The sequence below is a fragment of the Channa argus genome, chromosome 17, assembly GCF_033026475.1.
Source record: "Channa argus isolate prfri chromosome 17, Channa argus male v1.0, whole genome shotgun sequence".
In the NCBI taxonomy this organism is placed as follows: domain Eukaryota; kingdom Metazoa; phylum Chordata; class Actinopteri; order Anabantiformes; family Channidae; genus Channa; species Channa argus.
Window position 1 is genome coordinate 9854991 of NC_090213.1, and position 20922 is coordinate 9875912.

Consider the following 20922-nt stretch of genomic DNA (forward strand, 5'->3'; position numbering starts at 1 on the left):
CATTGTAATGAACTAAATCGTGCATATTTGCACATTCTTCAGCTTTTTTTTTTAAACGATTTGAAGGCACCTCCTCTCACCCTGACATCTTCAATGTCATTTCCTCTGAAAAAAGCTCTGTACAGTACGTGAAAATACTTACCTTGACTTCTTCGCCTTTTTTCACCCCTGCCTCAGTGTCCGCCGTCCCCTCAGCTGTACAGATGGCCAGCTTAGTGAGTGAGGACCCCCACCACCAAACCCCGCACACACCAGACACTGTGGCACCCACTGACCTCAATGAGACAGCCACTGAACTGGCAGACTGGCTCCTCCTCATCACACAGATGCTCAAGTCTAATATTGTTACTGTGGGAGACACAGAGGAGATCAGGACCACGATGGGACGTCTTCAGGTGAGACAGGGAGAGGTGTTTTATAAAACAGAACCACCAAATTTTGCATTATGTACTTTGTCTTAATGTATTTGTTTATATTATCACATGTGCCCTTTCCCGGCAGGTGACTAAGAATGACCTGGAGCAGCGTCATCCCCAGTTAGAGGATATTTTCACCCTGGCACAGAATATCAAAAACAAGACCTCTGATCTGGATGTTCGCACATCAATTACTGAGAAATGTATGTAGAGAGCAGGATAATCATACTAGACAGAGTGAAGAGCCACTCAGTAGTTTCAAAAGAGATGTAGTTACACATAAAACACATTAACACCAAAGATAAGAGCAAGAATGCCTTTTTTTCTCCACATTGCACTTACATTTGTATTTATTCCTATAACATCCATTCCCATCCTGTTGCATATGCATCTCTCTCCGTCTTTAGTGGAGAAGGTACGCAGCCAGTGGGACAGCACTCAGCATGGTGTTGAGGCACGGTTGCAGCAGCTGGACAGCATGATTGGACACAGCAACCAATGGGAGGAGCTGAGAAAGGAAGTGAAGGTCCTTATAGGCCACAACGAAGGACATTTCCACCACTTTCTTCTGCAGTCTAGAGAACCCTTGACTACACAGCTTGCAGACAACAAGGTCATGGAAGAGTTTAATTGCTAAATTCTCTGTCCTCAGGGTGTCTGATGCTAGCCCTTTCTGAGGTTATTGACTGTGACTCTGTATCCTTGTCACTATGGAAGACTAGAAATGTACTCAAGGGAATTTGTCTACTCAGTTCCTTAATAGAGAAAAAAAATAGATTAGACCAAACTTTATGAAGTAAAGTATTAGAGGTCCTTTACATGGCTGCATAACTCTATACAAGGTGGGACTGAATAATTCACCTCTCTCTAGTATCACTTTGAACCCAAATAACACTATACACCCACATCATCCATCATTTTAATTTTAGATGATGACTGGGCTGAGATTTTGTGGAAAGACATCCTGGCATACTACAAGAACCAAACACTAGAGGGCAACTGAGTTCAACAGAATCCAGCATGTGGGATACACAGCTGCTGGCTTGTGGGGTTTTGTAATGATGAGTAATTGTCTATTTGAAGAAGTGAAGTGCACCTTTCTGTTAGAAGAAAAAGGTGTTTGAGGGTCATATATGGATGAATTATTTGCTAATGCTAAATTCAGCATAATAATGTTGTATGAATAACATTTAAGTGTTATGAAATATGCTTGATTAAGTAGAGGTGAACCAAACATTGGCAGCTGGCCGTGCAGTAGAATAAATAATCTTTTTCTAATGTCTGAACTTTCATTAAATTTTATTAACTGTAGTGATTAGGTCATTAATACCCTTGCATAGCAATGTGTCTCATGAAAAGTGAATACTAAGCCACAGCAATGTATAGGAAACCGTGCAGGCAAATTCATAATCACACTAATGCCAACATGCTGTTCACAGTGACTCATAATCTCTGAGTCACATCTGTTACATTTTCAAAGCCATTTTTATCCTAATGCCACTGTTTTGATCATTTTACAGGCGTTCCTCCAAGACCTGGGCCGAAGCCAAGCCACAGTCGCGGCCTTCAACGAGCTGTCCAATCATCTTTTACGAGAGTATTCTACTGATGACACCAGGAGGATCCAAGAGATTGCAGATAAACACAATGCTGCCTGGAACGGCATCAAGAATAGGTACATACACACTGTCTGCATGCTTATTCGCACATAACATACCATATCGAATAAGGAGCTGATATTATGTCCAATATTTAATCATGTATTGACTGCTGCAGTAATTTTACATCTATAAATTATGTTTTCTCATTTATCTCGATGGGCAGGGCGAGCGACCGTCATGCACAGCTGGACAGTGAGCTGAAAGGCCTGCAGATGTCTCTTAGGGAGCTGGAGTCCTTCCTCAAATGGCTCCAGGAGGCGGAGACCACAGTCAACGTTCTGGCTGATGCTTCCCAAAGGGAAGACCTCGCACAAGACTCCGCCCATGCCAAAGAGTTGAGACAACAGCTGGAGGTAGGATTGTAAATGTGTGTGTGTGTGTGTGGATGTATGCGCTGCTGGCTAAAGGTGTGTGAATGAGGGTGTGTGAGCACTTGTATGCATTAAATGTGGCTCATTGATCCTCTTGTCCTCTTTGGCTGCTTAGAAATTCACCATTTGCGTGTGTTTGCACCTCCTCACTAGGTTGTCATTTACACAGACCTTCCCTCAGAGATCTGTTGACATATGTCATCTTATGCTTTATGTAACAGTTTAATCCAAAAATTACTTCACCTCAACCTTTCAAGTAATAAAACTCAGAATACTGTTTATTTAACAAATGCTGACCCTATCAGTATTGCAGTTATCCATTTTGTATTATGCACTGAGGAAACGTTGGACACTGATTCGATACATGTGTGTCTCAGGATGAAATCCTTGTTCCTAAAGTGTTCGTTTTGTTGTCTTGAATGCTGTACTGCTATGCCCCCTATTTGCAGTGTCTAATTATTTGAAAAGGTCAAGGTAACAGAGCAGAATGACACTGAACCATTGCTTGAATGAACACTAAAGTTTCTGAGGATTCATTAACTAGATTTGGATGTGATACTGAGATACTGAGAGGATGTGATACTGAGAGCCCTGGCTGGATTTGTTGTTTTGTCTTATACAGTCTTATACTTGGGAAGAAATTGATTGTTAGAGTGATTTATATTTGTTGTGTCAAGCATTATCCATCATTAGGAGCCCTTGCATAAATTTAAAGGACACATGCTATTGGGCTTATTCTTAAAAGTCTGTCAAAGTCAACTGAAGGATCAAGTGTGCGGAAAATTTCCTATAGGTCATTGAGCTGAAATGTAAGTACTGTTCAAAATCCGATGTCTCAAGAAATACTGACTTATAAACATATTGGTGTATCCCGTTCTCAGCATTTCTGTCTCAGTTGGTGGTGAGATTGATTGTTAAAATTTGATTAATGAAAGAGGGACACACTTTAAGCCATACAGGACAAGTGTTGACATAGACAGTTGTCTCCCAGCCCTTTTATTAACTCACAATGACTGCCCACTGTTCAGTGTCAGGTTACTTTAATTACAGTTTTTGGCCACAGGCCATTGTCATTCAGGCTGCTGTTTTCATATTAAGCCTGCAGTTGGTGAGTTGTCAGGAGTACTGACAAATACAAATTTTTTCCAACCACCAACATTTCCTGAAAAGGTAGAGGCTGCTAAAATATAATGGAAATGGTCCAAACTAACCTGAATCTATGACACATTTTGCACTAATAAAAGATGACAGGAGTCCCCTTCAGATTTGTTGAAAGGAATCAGTTTTTGTGTCTATTTAATATTTGACATTTTAGGAAATACATTGATTAGCTTTTTTGCTAAGTGTTAGATGAGAAGATTATTAACACTTGTGTCTGTCTCAATATGAAGCTACAGTAATGAGCAATTAGCTTAGCTTAACATAGAAACTAGAAACATCTGGGTCTATCCCAAGTTTAAAATTGCACCCACCAGCACTTCTGAAGCTCACTAATTAACACCATGTATCTTTGTAGAAAATATCAATATCACTCTTTTCGATGCTATTTAGTTTGGAAGCAAGAGCCAGGCTGTAATTATCTTATAATTATCTTAGTATAATGTAGCATCTTAGCATAAAGTAGAGCAGCCAGGACAGTAAAATGTGTAAAAATCTCTCAATCACATGACATCATGCATGTGTAAACATAATGGGAAATATAACAACTAAAGCATCCAGCAGAAGTGCACATAGTTTGAAGAGCTGCTTTTAACTTTACTTGTATGTGTTTGACTGTAAACATTAGATTTGTTACTGGAGGTGTGTGTGTGTGTGTGTGTGTGTGTGTGTGTGTGTGTGTGTGTGTGTGTGTGTGTGTGTGTGTGTGTGTGTGTGTGTGTGTGCGCTGATCACAGCATTGTGAACAACAGAGACATACATGTCTTCTTCAACTTTTTAGTGAAAACTCTGTAATGTGAGAACCATTAGCTCTGAGCCGACAGAACACTCAGTCTCCTTTTGTAATATCCTGTGAGATAGAGCAGATATTCTGTGGAATGACTGAAATGGATGCCAGTTAAATCTCGTCTAAACAGAGCTTATTATGATCCCCTCTCTTTGTAATAGTGTGTGTTTGTGTGTGTGAAAGAACCTGTCTAACCTAAATGATTCGTAGTCTGCCTGGCTGTGTAGGTACCTTGCGAGAGAGAATCTCTGTTCATTTCTCTGTCTTAGTCTCCCTACATTTGCATGAACTGTCACTACATGCAGGGACTGATGGCTGTAATGTAGCCTACAGTGCTCATATGAATACACTATTTGTGTATGTGTCAGTTTGTGCTCATTTTAAATTTATGAGTCATAGTTAACTGTTGGTGCGAAGTGTGCCGCTCTTGGGCAATACAGAGGTTTTCATCCGCACTTCAAATAAATGCCTCTTTTTTAGCATTTGGGCTAAAATGCTTGTTTTTCAGCAGTACTTCAAATAAAAGTCAAAAAGAGAGTCATAGACGGCATGAATAGGTTTAAAATACCCACCTGTGTGTAATACTGTGGTCAGGGGCTCTGCAGAAGCTGAGCTGTTTTGTAATAATCTCAGCTGGTTGTATACCCATCTCTGGTTCTACCTGAATCTTCTTACATGTCCCCCCCTCCCCCCCCCCCCCCTTACTTCGTGACTATAAAGTTACTGTTTCGAAGGTCAACAGTTTTAATTTTGTGAGAAATCATGGACATTATTTTGCTTTGTGTGCGTCATCAGAAATGTATCTGGTGTGATCTTTATTTGTTTGCAGACATTTCATATACACAATTATGTAAATGTGACTTTTTATCAAGGGAATAGATAATGCAGTCGCTCATCTTTTATAATGACAATTCAACAACTGTCAGTCACATTGCAAAGCAGAAAATGAATGGCACTTCTAGGAACCCTGCATGCCTGAAATAACTCCTCCCTCTTTGTAACTAGTATGTGTGCGTGAGTGTGACTGTGTGTGCTGGATGAGTTCTGGCTTAGTCCCTCTTTCTCTCCCACTGATGCTCTTGCTCTCTCTCTTTCACTTTCTCTCTTTGTCTGTTGTCGTCTCTTGCTCATTGATCTGTTGGTTGCCTTGCATAACGTCACTTTACTTCTACAGCGGAGGCAGTGTCTTTCGTCTCTTAGACTGCTGCTTTTAATCTGTGTCGCTTCTTTTTCCTTCTTTCCCTCTTTTTTTTAATTTTCCAAAAGGAGTGTGGTCTCTCTCTCTCTCTCTCTCTCTCTCTGTTTCTGTTTCCCTCTCTCTCCCCTCTCTCCCACTCTTTTTCTCTCTTTCTCTCCCGTTCTCTTTCTCTCTTCAAATCAGTGGCAGTAAAAAGTGATTCGCGTATAACCAGCTTCTCTTCTTATCCAGTTGAACTCGTGCCGTCCTCTCATTTCTTCCAAGCTTGCCAGCAGTGATCACTCTAACATCCCTGATTATTTTCTTCTTCTTCTTCTTCACTTCCTTTATCTTCATCACCCCCCTCTGACTCTGCAGGGGGCCATCACAAGTGATTTGTTTGATTCTCTTCTGGCTCTGCGGTCGGGGTGCGCGTGTTAATGTCCGCGTGGAGGAGAAAGTGAGTGTCTAGTCTTGTCCTGCTCTCCTGCATCATCATGTGTAAGTGTGTGTGTGTGTGCATGCTGAGAGCTGTGTCAGAGTGACTGTTTATTAGCGAGAGAGAGCTTACTGAGGCTGCGCTCACTGTTTGTAGCGTGTGTATATGTGACGAAACGTGGGGGCATGCTGAGCTGAGTACGCTTGCAAGTGGGTTTTTTTCCCCCTCTCTCTCACTGTGTGTGTGTGTGTGCATCACATCAGCTTGGCTGGGGTCTGGTCGGCTGGCTAGGGAGAGGGAGAGGGAAAACAATATGAGTGGGGTAGGGCAGTGCTAGCATGCGGACCAGTAGAAGGCTGCTGCAGAGTTGTAGCAGTCTTAAGATGATGGCCATGGTCCGGACCTCCCTCCAGAAAGTGGTGGTCTTCCTACACAGGCTCCAGAGGATGGCCATCTCCTCGCCCCGCTACCAGAAACTCTGCAAGGTATGTGGACTCCAACAGAGAAAGTGCAAGGTGGACGACAGAGTTTTTCGTTTTCTATATTAAATGAAGATTTATTTTAAACTTCTGTGTGTGTGTTTGTGTGTGTGTGTTTGTGAGATTTGATTTAGCTCTCAAAACTTTTACTGTCTTCATGTATTTTGGAGTTTGCTTGAAGATTTTGGATCGTTTTTAAGACTGTTTTGTGTGCGCATTCATTCCCATCAGCAAATACCCACAAAGTTTTTGATGCGTATATGTGTTGTTATAGTGGAGAAGTTCTTTCTTGTCAGAGATGGTTTGCCTTTGCCTTATTTATTGCAACTGCTTTTTTTGGTCTTTTTTTCTTTGAGTCATTTGGTTGTCAAGACATTCTGGTTCAGCTGATGCTGCTGCTGCTGTTGTTTGTGCGACTCCATCACCTCTACAGTATATTGTTTTATTTATTTATATATACCTCACTGTCTTTAGTACTTCTGGCACATTTTTTCTGCACAACAAATAATGATTCCACCTGTGCACTGTAATAGTGCAGGCATAAACTATCGAGTAAATTAAAAATGTTTTTTTTTTGCACTGTATGTCCAAGAAGAATCCTGACAGCATGCATTGTACTGTGTTACTAAAAGGAGACTTGAGTTCCTCAGTAGTAAAAGGATTAATGAGAGTGAGCTATATAATAGCTATAAATATCAATTACACCTCTTCATTGAAATTAAATAAGTGACTCTTTTAGGGTGCAGTAATTTAAACACAGAAGTCACACACACAGGTGAATACGTTGCTTCCACAAAGTTTTGCTGAACAGACTGTTCTTTTTATGTCTAATAAAAAAACAAGGTCAGCTGTTATGTCTGAGACCTCTGACAGCTGTTTGTTAGCTGTATTGATTTCTCATTTTAGGAAATGACCACTAGGTGTGGTGGACATGGTTGTCGTTCTGTAACCCTGTTGATCTTGAACGATTGCTGATCTTCAGTGCTGCCTCTCTGGTGTTGCACAACATTGACCCACTCTTTGTCAGAGGGCAGAGGGAGCCAGCTTTTGAGATTTGACAACACTCTGCACAGAGTGAGATAGAGACTAATGTGTCAGACTAGTTTCTGATTCCTTGCCAGCCTCAATCATGCCTTAACAAACATGTGGCAGTTCTGCCTAATCTATGCGTATTCCATAAATCCATTGCTTTTTACTGCTCCACCCTTTTTTTGGGCATGTTTGTTGTTATCAGTGTTTTCATTGTAATTTTGCTAAAGAGTAATTGTGGGGTGTTTGTTACCCTGGTACATAGGTTTTATGTTAGTTCCTAAAAGAGAGAAATGCAGACAGCATTAGAGAAATAGCACAATGTTGATAAAATATACAAGCTAAAATATGATGTGCAAGAGAGCAATAAACAAAACTAATAGTAACTTTGCTCTTGGTCTTTGCTCTTGCTCCTGCTTAGGTATTTATCTTGCATATGACATGCTTGCTCCTGTTTGTTTTGCCAATTCTGGACAAAACATGTAAAATCTTATCTTTCTTGTAGCCTTTCACGTGTGCACTATCTGCACCATCATAACTTCCTCTTTTCTTCACAGTATACTTACTGTATCCATCTTAAATTAATCATTTGGCTCTGTTCAGCATTCTTAGAGACCAGACTTCCCTGAATTGCATCCCTACCGGTGGGAGACATTAGTCATTCCACACTCGAATACCCTCTCATGGGTTACATCAGTTATTCGAGCTTCGTTTGGCATTCCCTTGGTGGAATCAGTAATGCCCAGCTTGTCCTGCCTCCTTGCAGTGCGCTTACTGGCTGCCAGACTGGAGCAGTGACTTCTTGATGATAAATTTTCTTGGGGCCCAACCCTCTTGGGTGTGGAAATTCCTGCTGTTTTAAGACAGTGTTGGCCCTAAAAAAACAAAAAAAAACCCATCTTAGGATATCAAATGCTTGAATAATAAATTGGCCTTTCAGCAGATTTTGATAAATAAAAATTTGTAACCACTGTAATAAATGTGAGCATCTTATTTGATTTTCTTTTTTTAAACATACTGTGTTCATACCATTCTGTAATAATGATTTAGTGATCTGACTCAACAAGTCATCAGGTCTGCTTACACCAACAATGCAAATAAATGAAGGCTGTATTTTATCCTTAGCAGCCCAATTAAGCCTGCATAGCCAATTAAAAAAAAAAAAAAAAAAAAGGTCTTTTAAACTACTTTTATGTCTATGTTCTTGGTCCTGACTGGTCTCACGGTAGATGGAAGAATAGACTAAGGTGACTGCTGTGCCATCTCACCATGCTATGAGTGATGCAAAGTTTATAACATCTACTGAGTCATAACATTTCAGTCATCTTTTTCTGTTAACCATGCTTCATTGGGATCTTATTTAGGATATACAGTATGTGTTAGCAGCGTTGCCTAATGGCACTCATTACTTTGATGTATAAAACTGAGCTTTGCAAACAGAAGCTATTTAACTAGAGCTGATTTTAAAATTGCATCTGTTATTTGATGTGTAAATGGTTTTCTTCTCCCACTTTCCCAATTCAGCCCAATAATGCTTAATAGGGTTGTGTGCTATTAGAGAAATTTTACTTCTTTACAGGGTTCTCTAAGGCTGTTTCTAATGTGTATGGTTCCAGATGCATTTATGACCTATGCAAGCATCACACTCTGTCCCATTAAAGACATCAGCTGCCTTAGATATGTCAATGTGCAGATCACTGAATCTGTTTTTTTCTCTGTCTTCTGTCCTTCTTCACTATCGTAATGCACATTATTTTCCATTGCTTGCATGCTTGTGACATGAGCGTTTTACCAGTAACTGACTCGTGCCTGGTCGGTGTATATTGAGGCTTCCAAAGGGGCCATGGCAGCTCATTTCATCCTCTCTGTTTTGCTGTGCTCTATCTCTCTTTGTGTAATCACTTGCTGAGCATTAGCTGAAGGGCCCACGTCTCTCCTGAGGAGTGTCCTCCTACTCTCATTACTGTGCCATTGGCTCCTACTGTGTGAGCGTGTGTCCCCAGCCAAAACCCACTTTGGAAAGAGCCCTAAAGCATTGACAATGTGGAGTCATGCCTTGTCTTTCCTACTGTTTGTCTGGCAAATACTTTGGCCTTTGGGCTCCACACTCCATCTACCTTTACACCTGGCTTGCAGCTACCCCAGGACAGGTGACTCAGGCACGGGCATGCAGCCTCGCTGCCTAAGCTCCTCATCCTTGAGCTCCACAAGGGTCCTTTGGGTTATTAGCAAGCCTTAGAATTAAGAGTTAGGACCTCAGGTGCAGGCAGACCACCCCCCACTTTCCCCTGAAGTAACCTGGCTTACAGTCAAATCACTGATGTATTAATTCACGCATACTTAGACTTCTGCACACACATGCCCACAATGCATTCTGTACTCTCTCACACACATCTGTGTACAGATTTTCTTGCTCAGGCACAAGTATACACACGTGCAGACACACACATGCACACGCAAATGCACATGCACGCATAAGCACACACAGTTAGTCTGCACCTAGCCTGAGTGATGAGTCACAGGCGGAAGAATTATGTTGTAACAAATTCATAAATGCAGATCATTTAAATTCATCAAGATGATATTGGGGGGAAAGCGTAGACAATAAAAGAAAATGAAAATGGGACACTGTTTCCAATCAACACTACATGTAAATTGATGTAGATGGACAGTCCTGTTGGAATTAGTGGTAAAATGAAAATAACACTTAAATCTCTGATACAGCCCAGAGTTGAGCTGCTCTCCTGTTCTCAATTGCTTTTATACCGCGACTATAAAGTGATAAGGACTGAGCAACAGCTCTTCTGGCTGACAATACTGTCAATGATTAGATGAAATATGTAATAAACTTATCTTTGATATTGTTAGATACTAATGTAAAAGTTTTTAATCTGTTTGCCTCTCATCTCCTCCTAACTCTCTCTCTACATCCTACTTAGTCTCTCCCACATCCAGTAAACCTATTTATTGAGCTTGTAATGCATGTGTGTGTGTTTAGTTCTTGTTTTTGTGCACTCTAGTGATGGATTTTGTGTGCACACCTCCATTAGTGGCTTTCAGGCAGGCCCTAACAGAAAGCTAAATTTGCTAATGCTTGTATGCTTCATCACCAGATACACTTTATGATGCTGGCAAGCTCTGTAACCACCCAATCCCTCAACATGTGATGGTAAGAGTAAACAACAGTTTGTAGCTAGAAACAAAGAGAAAAAACAAGAAACAAGGGGGAAATGGTGTTCAAAGATGAGTATTTACATTGTAGTTACATTAAAGATTCTTTAAACAGTAATCGCAGTTCTGTGTATTAGTTTGATAGTGTGATCCAAATGGCATTTATTAGCTTATTTAATAACACCAAGCAAATTCCTGTGTTTTGCTTTCATTGATAAATTATCATTATCTTTACTTGGTATGATGAATTTTCATATTTGGAGGACTAATTGCTAGTAGATCCAATCCTTTGGCAAGTAAGAGTTAATATTCAGGTACTATGTACTATGTGTCAGTGCGTTACCACAGTTACCTGTGTTTCAGGCTGGAGTCAGGTGGCGATAAGCTTAACAGACCATAAAGACTGAAAGCATGGCAAAATTATTTATCTATATAGTAAACTTACAGGACTTGGCTTAGTACTTAAATGTTTTAGGTTCACAGTACAGCTTTACTGGAAGACTTGTTTGTTTTTAAACCACACGGCCAGAACTTTTACTTATCGACATCATGATCTATGACCGGCCGAGTCTTCCTGAGCTGGATCAGACGAAATTGAGGTGGGATTATGATGTCCTGTAGACTCAATGAACCAAAGGGACATACCACATATTGCATTCAGTGCCAACAGGAGACTATTGCTTTTTTTTGCTCCCATGATTTCATGATCATCTCTCCCTGTAATAGACAGAAACAAAGCCACATTGTCTGTATCTGTGTCATTGTTTAAAAAATGTTTTTCAGAGTGGCCAACCTGGGATCTTTTACCATATTTTTATTTGTTCTTTTCTTTAGAAACCATTTCTGTATTCACTGTAAAGAGAGTTTGAAAGATGCTCTAAACATAAACAATAAAAACAATATTTGCTAACAATATAGAAGGGCTGTAAAATTTAAAAAAATTAAATATAGTGAAACATTTGTAAAGGGAAATATAGAAAAAGAGAAAAGGGGGTCACGTTGAACTGGAGGCGTTAGGTGGGAGGCTGTGATTTTTGTTGCCAGCTTGAAATCTCTCTGACCTTCAAGCTCCCTCTCACCCTCCCTTCAGTGCCACCCTTGCTGTTTGCCAGGCCAAGTCAGGGTCCAGTCCTGGGGTGACCTAAGTGGTGGAAATAAAATGAGGGGTGCAATCGTTTTTCTTTTGCTGCACCTTCTATTCTTGGTCTGACAATCAATCAACAGGGACAAGGTCTGAGCTCTGCATCCTGCCCGTTTCCCACCCCGCCAATATCTATGATAAGCACACAAACCCATTGCTGACTCATGGTCTTTATGGTGCTTTTTCCCTCATTTTATGTGAGTGCAGTGCTAACAAATATCAGTGTTTTAGATTGAAGAAAAGATTATGGTCTATAATCCTCTCACAACACTCTTAGACGTATAGGCAGCATTAACCAATCAGCCCAGAATAATAATTAGAACAGGAAGGATCCAATCATTATTTTATAGATTTCACCTCAAATTATTCTTGTCATGTTACTTCTCCCCTCTTTGACTCTCCATTCATCCTTTGCTGCTGCTTTACTTGCATGATGTTTAACAATCTTTTTTTTTTTTCTTTGTGGTTCTGCCCTATCTTTGGCCGTTTTCCCCTCTCATCTAATTAATTCTATCAAAAGAAATGGGAGATTTGCTGAAATAACATCTGCATTTGCTGTGTCCTATTGTGACTGTGACTATTTGGTGTTTTATTTCTGGGATACACTGTCCCAAATTATTGTTTGTGGTAAGGACTGTGCACATTTTTAGTCATTTATCACTTTTCCAATACAATTTCTAATGTAATTATATTGAAGCAGTGTCTTTCTTCTATAGAAGCACAATTTCTTTGATCCATTAACCAATCTTGTAGGTGCTTCATATTTATTCTGGTGTCTTCCATTTACTTTGGAAGTAGGAAGTTGGAGCTTGGAATAAAGTCACACCCGAGTTGACTGTATTCAGGTTGACCAGCTAGTTTACCAGTCAAGTACCAGTTGATAAAAGTGTTTTAGTAACATATTCACAGTGAGAAGTTATACTCTACTATGTGTATGACTGTTTCAGTGAAGCACATTAAAACAGAATTCCAAATCATTTTATATTACTACGGCTTTCACTCTGCTGATGAATGGAGCAGCTGTATTGAATTTTGAGGTTGGGGTTGCTCAGGTTTGTCATGATTTACTGACTCAGAGATTGGCTTTCAGGGGCTGTTCTAGTTATTTAACTTGGAACGTAGAACTTTAGACTTCTGACTCCAAATGAAACACAGCATTGTTCCTATTCTGCCATCACTCCTCTCCTCCCAGTGCCACTTTCTGTAATACCACCTCTCTGTCAGCCATATGCAGCTATGCATCGGCTCATATCCTCCTCTTGCTGTTTATGCTGTCTGCACTTTGCATGCCACTCTTAAATCATTCCACTTCTCTTTCCATCCTCCTGCAATCTTCTGCCCATCGTTTCTTCAAGACTTCGATATGGTACATGTTACTTGAGCTTGTCTTGATGCCACACTGCTGAAGCAGAATATTATCCGTTGCTACTGTAAGACTTTTCTTTAATGTGGCAGCATCTTATCATGCATGGTCATCATGGTAAACAACTCTACCATGGTCTACAAATACCCCCTAGGGCATCATATGTGATATGCTGTTACAGAAGGTTGGCTACAAAATGTGGGTTTAATTCTAGAGCTGTTTTTTATATTATTTCTTCTAGTGTATATATGCATAGGTTCCACCCAGCAATCTCTTCCAGAAAACGTTTCCCATGTCTTGTTTCTCTAAGTAAACGATTTTAATTTAGAAATAATATTCAAATTATCTGCAAAAGTATCAGCAAAAAACTAAAAGAGTTGGTTCAGTTTATAGTAGATGTCTTCAGCAAAGGGCAGAACTTAGATGAACTTGGAAAGAGTTGACAAAGCTGGCAAGCAAAAAAATAACAAGAAACCCACAGAAAAGGTGCCACAACGAAGGAAAAAGCCATGTGCAGTGGTTAAAGAAGGACTATAGTACAGTGAATATGGCCTTAGAGCTTAATACTGTGGTGCGGCAAAAAACAAAGAGCATCTGAAAATGGTTACTGTTGTTATATCACAGGGAGATTAAAGATAAATCGAGCTATATATAGTCTGTAATCTGCAGGAGGGTACAGCCTGCTAGACGATCCAGATTCAAGTACCACAGCAGGAATAGAACTTAGTTAGATGATGTGCAAAAAGAGTTTGATGCCAATGATATGTAGTCAGATTTGCCTTAGAGAACTAAGCAGAGTTTGTTTCAAATCTTTGCCCAAAGGAATACTTGCTGTCGAATTGTAGTGTCTATGCTGGGCTGCTTTTGTAAAAGTAAAAAGATGCATTTAGAAATGTCCTTTTCACACAACAACATGGTTAAAAGATTAGAAACAAGACGGCTCCATCAAATATGAGCTATTGAAGAAGGTTGAGAGAGGGATCAGAGTTGACAGGAGAGGATCAATGTAAGCAATAGAAATGGTTGTGAAAGACAAGCGTAAGACATAAGCTTTAACAATGCAAGAGTGGTACCTTAACACATTGGACTATAGACTTCAAAGAAAATTCTGAACAGTTATATGTGAAGAGGAATGAAATTAGATTTACTACAGTGCTGCAAGTGTGGGTGTTCATTGGTTCAGCATATTTCATAGTTATCACCCAAATGTCTAAAAAGAGGGACATTTTCTCTCATCATCCCCGAGGAGATGAGTCTGGCTTCCCTGAAAAGGAAGCAAAGAATGACTCAAAAGGAAAAGGAAGGAAAACATTTCATAACAGAAAAAAATGGTTACCGTGTGTGTTTTGTTTTTTTTTTCGGAGAAGAGGTAAAAAGAGAGATGGAAACATGACACTGTAGAAGGATAGGAAATGAAAAAAGAGAGGCTTATTGTGACAAGCAAAGTGGGAATTGGATTTGGAGAAAGGGTGAAAATTAAGGAATGGAAAAGGTTGAAGAAACGGAGGGCTGGGAGACTGACAGAAGATAAAATAAAAACAAAAGAGTTGAAATATGGTCGACAGAAGTAAAGGATTGCTTTCTTCATAAAAATGTGAGGCTCACTGAAACACAGTCACGCACACATTGTCCAGAATTGATCTGAGAGCTCATTTACCATCTGTAGCATATTATCGGATTGCACATGCAGCAAAAATGAATTTCTTCAGAACATGAACTCCATTTTACTGCCTGCCTCCCACATTGTACAAAAGGAAAATTCTAACAAAGCTCATTAAACTTTTGTCCACTTTACAACCTGGTAGGTCTTGTTGAAGGTCTCTCCTTAAGAAGCCGTCCCCTTTTCAGTGTTTGTGTATGTGTGTTTGAATGTGTATATTTGCCAGTTCATCCTTGCTAAATATCATTGGGATTAGCGCTTGGGGCTTAATTAAAAAGCAATTACCTTTGGTCGCTGTCGGCGATGCTTGGCGGAGAGTAGCTTGACTAATCTGGTGTATGGCGTGAGAGACCCTCTGTGTGCAACACACACACAAATATGCACACAAATGTGCAATTGTCTTTGGAATTAACTGAGGATTAAAACAATTGTTAATTGGTAAGGTGGGGTGGAGGCTGAAAGGGTAGAGGCGGGCCAGATACACTGCATTCCCCTCTGCCTCTCATAACCCCCGTGTATGTATTTATGCTGTTAAAGGAGCAAACCAAATTCATTTACTGTGATCTACTTGTAAGCATGCTCTACCCCTCTGTCCCTCTGTCTTTTCCACTTTTGTCTTGTCTAGTGCTAGAACTGTTTCTTAATTTTAAAGTTCCATTTAGGTCTCGCTAATGACAGTAATTAGGTCAACTCACTGTGATGTGCCCTTGAAATACCCTGTATGTTTGAGAAATTGTAGAGGAATATGTGAAAAACATGTCTATGTGAGAGTGTAGTGTTATTTCCTGTGCTGCCAGAGCTTTCTGAATACTAAAGATGCCAGGCTTTATGTATGAGTAATCTAAGAATTCAGCTCCAGCTTGAATCTACGATCATTATTTGCGTGATCCGTTTTGCTGGCCAAAGCTGAAGGAAATATGAAATGTTGTCCCTGTCTTTCTGTGTTTGTCAGCTCTCAAAGTAAAAGACAAAAAGGGATACTTTGAGATACTTTGTGTTGGTCCTCAGTAACACTGAGTGCAGACTCTGGGTTAATTAGCAAGTTGGTGAAGTTAGGTTATAAAAATAGAATTTGAGTCTAAAAGCATGTTTTTGGTCCTCACTCAAACAGAGCTTCAAATAGTGTGTTCTAGTTAATGCATGTCAAAAAAATTTTCTCAGGTTGAAACAAATGTATGTTTGTGTGCGTTTTTCCTAGAGTGGAAATTGGTAGTTAATGATCTCTCTCAATGGGAAACATCAATCCAAAATTAAATCTTGAAGAACTACCACAAATCGATGAACCTAAGGGCATACACACACACACACACACACACACACAAACACACATTTATATAGCAAAGTATATGAGGACATTCATTAACTTGATGCATAGAGCAGTGCATTACAACTGAATGCCTGATGCTAACCATTACCCAAAAGCTACTTAACAACTTAAACCCAATTCTACCCATAACCCTAAAATCAAGTTTTAATCCTTTGACAGCCCTTGGAAGGGCTGCGAGAATGTGAGAACCATCCTCAGATTGTCTATGGTTGGAAATTCAAAGTAGTACTCACTCTGCTGCTCTCTCTCTCTCTCTCTCTCACGCACGCACGCACGCACACACTGGAGCACACCTCTCCCCCTGGCTGATGCATCATAATTGTCCTCTGTCCTCTCTCCATCCTGTCTCATTCTATTTATAGCCCATTTTAGGCCTCGCCCTGCCAGACAGTGCCATTGCAACTAATGATTGACAGGGCAATCGACAAGCATTCACAATCCCTCTTACTCTCTCCTTCCTCTTGTTGACCTTCCCTCTGACATCACCAATGTCTGTCTAGTTGCATTCTGTGTATGATCATAACTCAGTTTGTATGGCCTCACACCTCATTGTTAAATGTCCTCTCTCATGCAGAGCTGAAGTACCGAGCTCACAGAATGGGTATAGGTCATAAAACATATGCTGACCGCTTAAATCTATTTAAGCACATTGATTGGCCCTTTTTAAGGTTAACATATGCATGCTGTCTGTTTGCTGGTGCTTTATACTTAAAATTTGCGTGTAAAAGTGGGACTGTGCCTAAAATGCACTGTATTTTATACTGTAGTCTATTCATGGTATACCTCGTTGCTGTTGCTGCCCTCTGAATGCAAATTTTCAATCCAACATCACAGATGAAGAAGAGTGGATATACAATACATATTGATATAAACATATAAGTTTATATAACTCAAGTGAGGCAGTGCAGGGGAACATAGTTTAAGATTAGAATTACTGGGCTGACTTCAAATGACTTCTAACAAACTACATCCCCAATTCAAAAAAGTTGGGACGAGGTGTAAAACAATAAAAACAAAATGCAATGATTTGCAAATCTCATCAAACCATATTTTATTCACAATAGAACATAAACAACATATCAAATGTTGAAACTGAGACATTTTACCATTTCATGGAAAATATTAACTTATTTTGAAAGTGATGGCAGCAACACACTTCTCAAAAAAGTTAAAGAGGGTGATGTTTACCACTGTGTAGCATCTCCTCTTCTTTTGACAACTGTCTGTAAACATCTGGGAAGTGAGGAGACCAGTTGCTGGAGTTCTAGGAGAGGAATGTTCTCCCATCCTTATCTGATGCAGGATTCTAGCTGCTCAACAGTCCTTGGCTTTTGTTGCCAGATGTTTTGTTTTATGATGCTCCAAATGTTTTCTGTTTGCGAAAGGTCTGGCCTGCAGACAGGCCATTTCAGCACCTGGACATTTATCTGAAATTGTTTCACTATTTTTGAAACAATGCACATGGCTTTTTCCAGTTTGTCACAGATTGGTGAATCTCTGCCCATCGATTGCTCCTCCATTAGTTTTTTATTTGCAGCAAATATGCCTCAACATCCTGAAAACAATAATCAATTAAAGGATATTCTGTGAGAACACAGTGTTTTAACACATAAAATAAAAAAAATAAAAATAAATAAAAATTGCCTTTAGAAGAGAAATGTAAAAGCAACAACTTAACTTCACTGCACAGTTAGAACTGCTACACTTTTGAAATTTTCTTAAGTGTACTTACGTTATAATATGAAATTCAGTTGAATTGTTACACACTGTATACATAGCAAGAATAACCAAATGCTATAACCAGCTCAAAACCTTCAGGGTGGTCCATTTGTCGTCACTGTGGCTTCACTGGTGCCCTGGAGTTTATCTGAACTCACCACTAAGTCTCCACAAGTGGTAACACTCAGTCTCGTTAGCACTAGACTGGGGGCAACTGTGGCGCAGGAGATAGAGCGGTTGTCCACCAATCCCCCAGTTGTTGGTTCAGTCCCTGGTTGTTGGTTTTATCTTCCGGTCACATGTCGAAGTGTCCTTAAGCAAGACACTGAACCCCAACTTAGTTGCTCATAGTGAGTATTGGTGATTGTGATTGTGAGTGGAAACGGGTGAATGTTAAGCAGTGGAAATCGCTTTGAGTAGGTAGAAAAGCGCTATATGTAAGTGCAGACCATTTACCATTTACTGCAGAGATATTCAGCTTAACTTCATAACATATGTTGACAGACTGGGAAGCTTACTGTCTCAAGATCAGCATGAGCAGCACTTTGAAGGGGTTACAATTTTGAATTTAGCATCAAGAATATCTGAGTTTATAATATATAAGTACATGCTAGCTGATAATAATTAATGTGTCTGCTTAGCTGCATCTCTGCAGATATCAGTTGAAGTTCTGTCATGCTTTTGCTCTATCTTATCTACCAGCCTCATTTTCCAGCTTTACTGACTTGTTCAATGTTTTCTTAAATATTTGCTTGCTGTTTGAGTAAATGTGCTCAAGTGGTGGTGTACAAATGTGTGAAAAACTGTCTTTTTATTTCTTTCATAAGGTATATGACAGTAATTAGGAAAGCTATATATAATGGCAAACAAATTGGAGTGGCTTAAATTAGTTTTCTCTCCAGCCATGTCCTTTAACTTCTTCTGTGTGATGCAAGCTGTTCCTTGGTTAGATGGGGGGCTTTTTGTGGGTTAACCTTATACTCAAAATTAAACAGCAGTGAAGTCCAAAGATTTTCGTTTCAGTACTCTTCTAAAGCAATACCATCATATGTTGTGTGTGTCTGAAGGGAGCACCAATAAAATGTGGACTTCATTGTTTAAGGCTTCCAGTAACATAGAGCTGCAAAGCATAAACTGCTGGTTGCCATAACACTGCTGGCAGCCTCTTAGAAGAGAAGGACCAGTGAGCAGGCAGGTGAGCGGAAATAAAAAGAAAAAAATCACCATGGAACCAGAAATGGCATCTTGTCTTAGACACACAGTATATATAGTTGTAATTCATGTAACCACAGCGGAAATGCCGGACCCAGGTTGCATAAAGGTTGCAGATTCGTAACAGGTTATGGGGGCTAAAGTTGACCACAAAAACCAGTCCTGACACAAGCAGTGCCCATCACCATCTCTCCAATGCCTTAAACTTTCAAACATCTTACCAGTCCATTCAAGTTACATGTATAAAACCTCACTTGTCACACATGTTTGTATCACATAACAAAATGTTGTGCATTTGTTATGTACATGGCACTTTTTTCACTTCTCTAAATCCTATGAATGTTTGACTTTGCAACTCAAGCTGTGAGTGCATTGCTTTATCCAGCTATAAATACAGTGCTGATTGGTCCATTGTAGGAGAAATGGAGGAAATACTTCTCTAGAGAAATACATGTCTAGAGTGATGTAAAGTGACCTTAGTACATGAAATCAATCCAAGTTAAGTGATTTATGAGCCAGCTACAATTACTAGTTTTTTCCATTTCAGGACAGATGTCAGTCAAGCTAAAACAGAGCCAGATAGTGAAGTGTTTTGGTGGGAAGAGATGCGTTCGTGCTCATTTATAGTCTGCCTTCAAATAGCTGTTCATTGTTCATCTACAGTAATTCAAACCACTGGTACAGATATTTTAATGGCTTCAATTATGATAAAACTGGGCTGCTCTAAATGGCATGCATTAGAGTAATTATATCTGGCTTCAGAAGTTTTACTCGCTAAACCTTCCTGTGGCCGGGATATTGGGATTAGAAGCTAGACAGAGTGCATCTGTCAAAAGTCAAATGCAGTGCGTTCTGCTGCTGGTCTCTGTTGGGCGTACACAGCACAGTCAGGATTGTTTGACCAGTCTTGACTTGTGAATTGCAAGATGCTTACACAGATGTTATCCAGTTAATCTTTGACAGAATGTGATTAGACAGTTCTGAGTTGGTGTTAGAAAAATAATTTCATACTAAGAAATTAACCATAATCCACAGCATAATGACTTAAAATATAATAACTACAAAGAATAATTCACACTTGATCACAATGTTCTTTTATTCCTGGTTGCTATGATGCCATTTCATCATGTGAAACAGTTTTAGATTTAATTGTATGGCTCCCAAACTCCAGAATAGAGTTTATACAGTAGTGCAAAGGATATTGTACTGATGTCCTGTGTATTGCTTCTAGAAACTGCAGGTGTAAAGGGCTTGAATTGTAGTAGTCACATCATTGGAAGATGGACTTGGATATGGCTGTGATATAATGCAGTTAAAACTAACTAAACCTTTCCCAAGCTTTTGTTGGATTTAATATTCTGTTCTCCAGTTTCAGTGTCGAGCAGTCATAGGAGGTGTTGCTATTGAGTTTTTTGGTGAATGGCCTGATGTGCCCCAGTGACTTAAACATTGGTGGTGTGAGATGGCAGTTTTAACCCTGTCTAAGCCCACTTGTTGCTTTTTATGCAGGACACTCATGCTGACAGGCTTGGCCCTTAAGCTGGTGGGAAATTTATAACCTTTCTATGGATGTGTCACTCATTACTTAATGGCTCATTTCGCTAGTTTACTTTAATTAACTATCACACTTGCTCACACAGGAGCTGTGCTACCTTCTCTAGTTACCGAGCAGATTGAATTGATAAATGGCTTCAACATTGGAAGTACGATATGGTGTTTCTGAATCTCATTGGCTGCTCAGTTAAGATGTCTAACTCCACTTATTTATTTATTTATTTATTTATTTTTGTCTTGAAGGGGCTATTAATACTT

General features: G+C 39.7%; 1 protein-coding gene across 12 annotated transcripts in view; it reads left to right on the forward strand.

Annotated features, from left to right (window-relative positions):
- Positions 1-20922, forward strand: part of utrn (utrophin) — a 157850-nt gene that overhangs the window by 52329 nt on the left and 84599 nt on the right. For 11 of the 12 annotated variants that reach the window (XM_067482977.1, XM_067482976.1, XM_067482979.1 and 8 more), the window contains 5 exons: positions 178-395; positions 502-619; positions 824-1029; positions 1937-2091; positions 2241-2430. In XM_067482977.1, coding sequence (XP_067339078.1) covers positions 178-395; positions 502-619; positions 824-1029; positions 1937-2091; positions 2241-2430 — 887 coding nt within the window. Of the gene's footprint in view, positions 1-177; positions 396-501; positions 620-823; positions 1030-1936; positions 2092-2240; positions 2431-5541; positions 6495-20922 lie in introns of those variants that run through there. The other variant, XM_067482986.1, reaches the window with a different exon arrangement.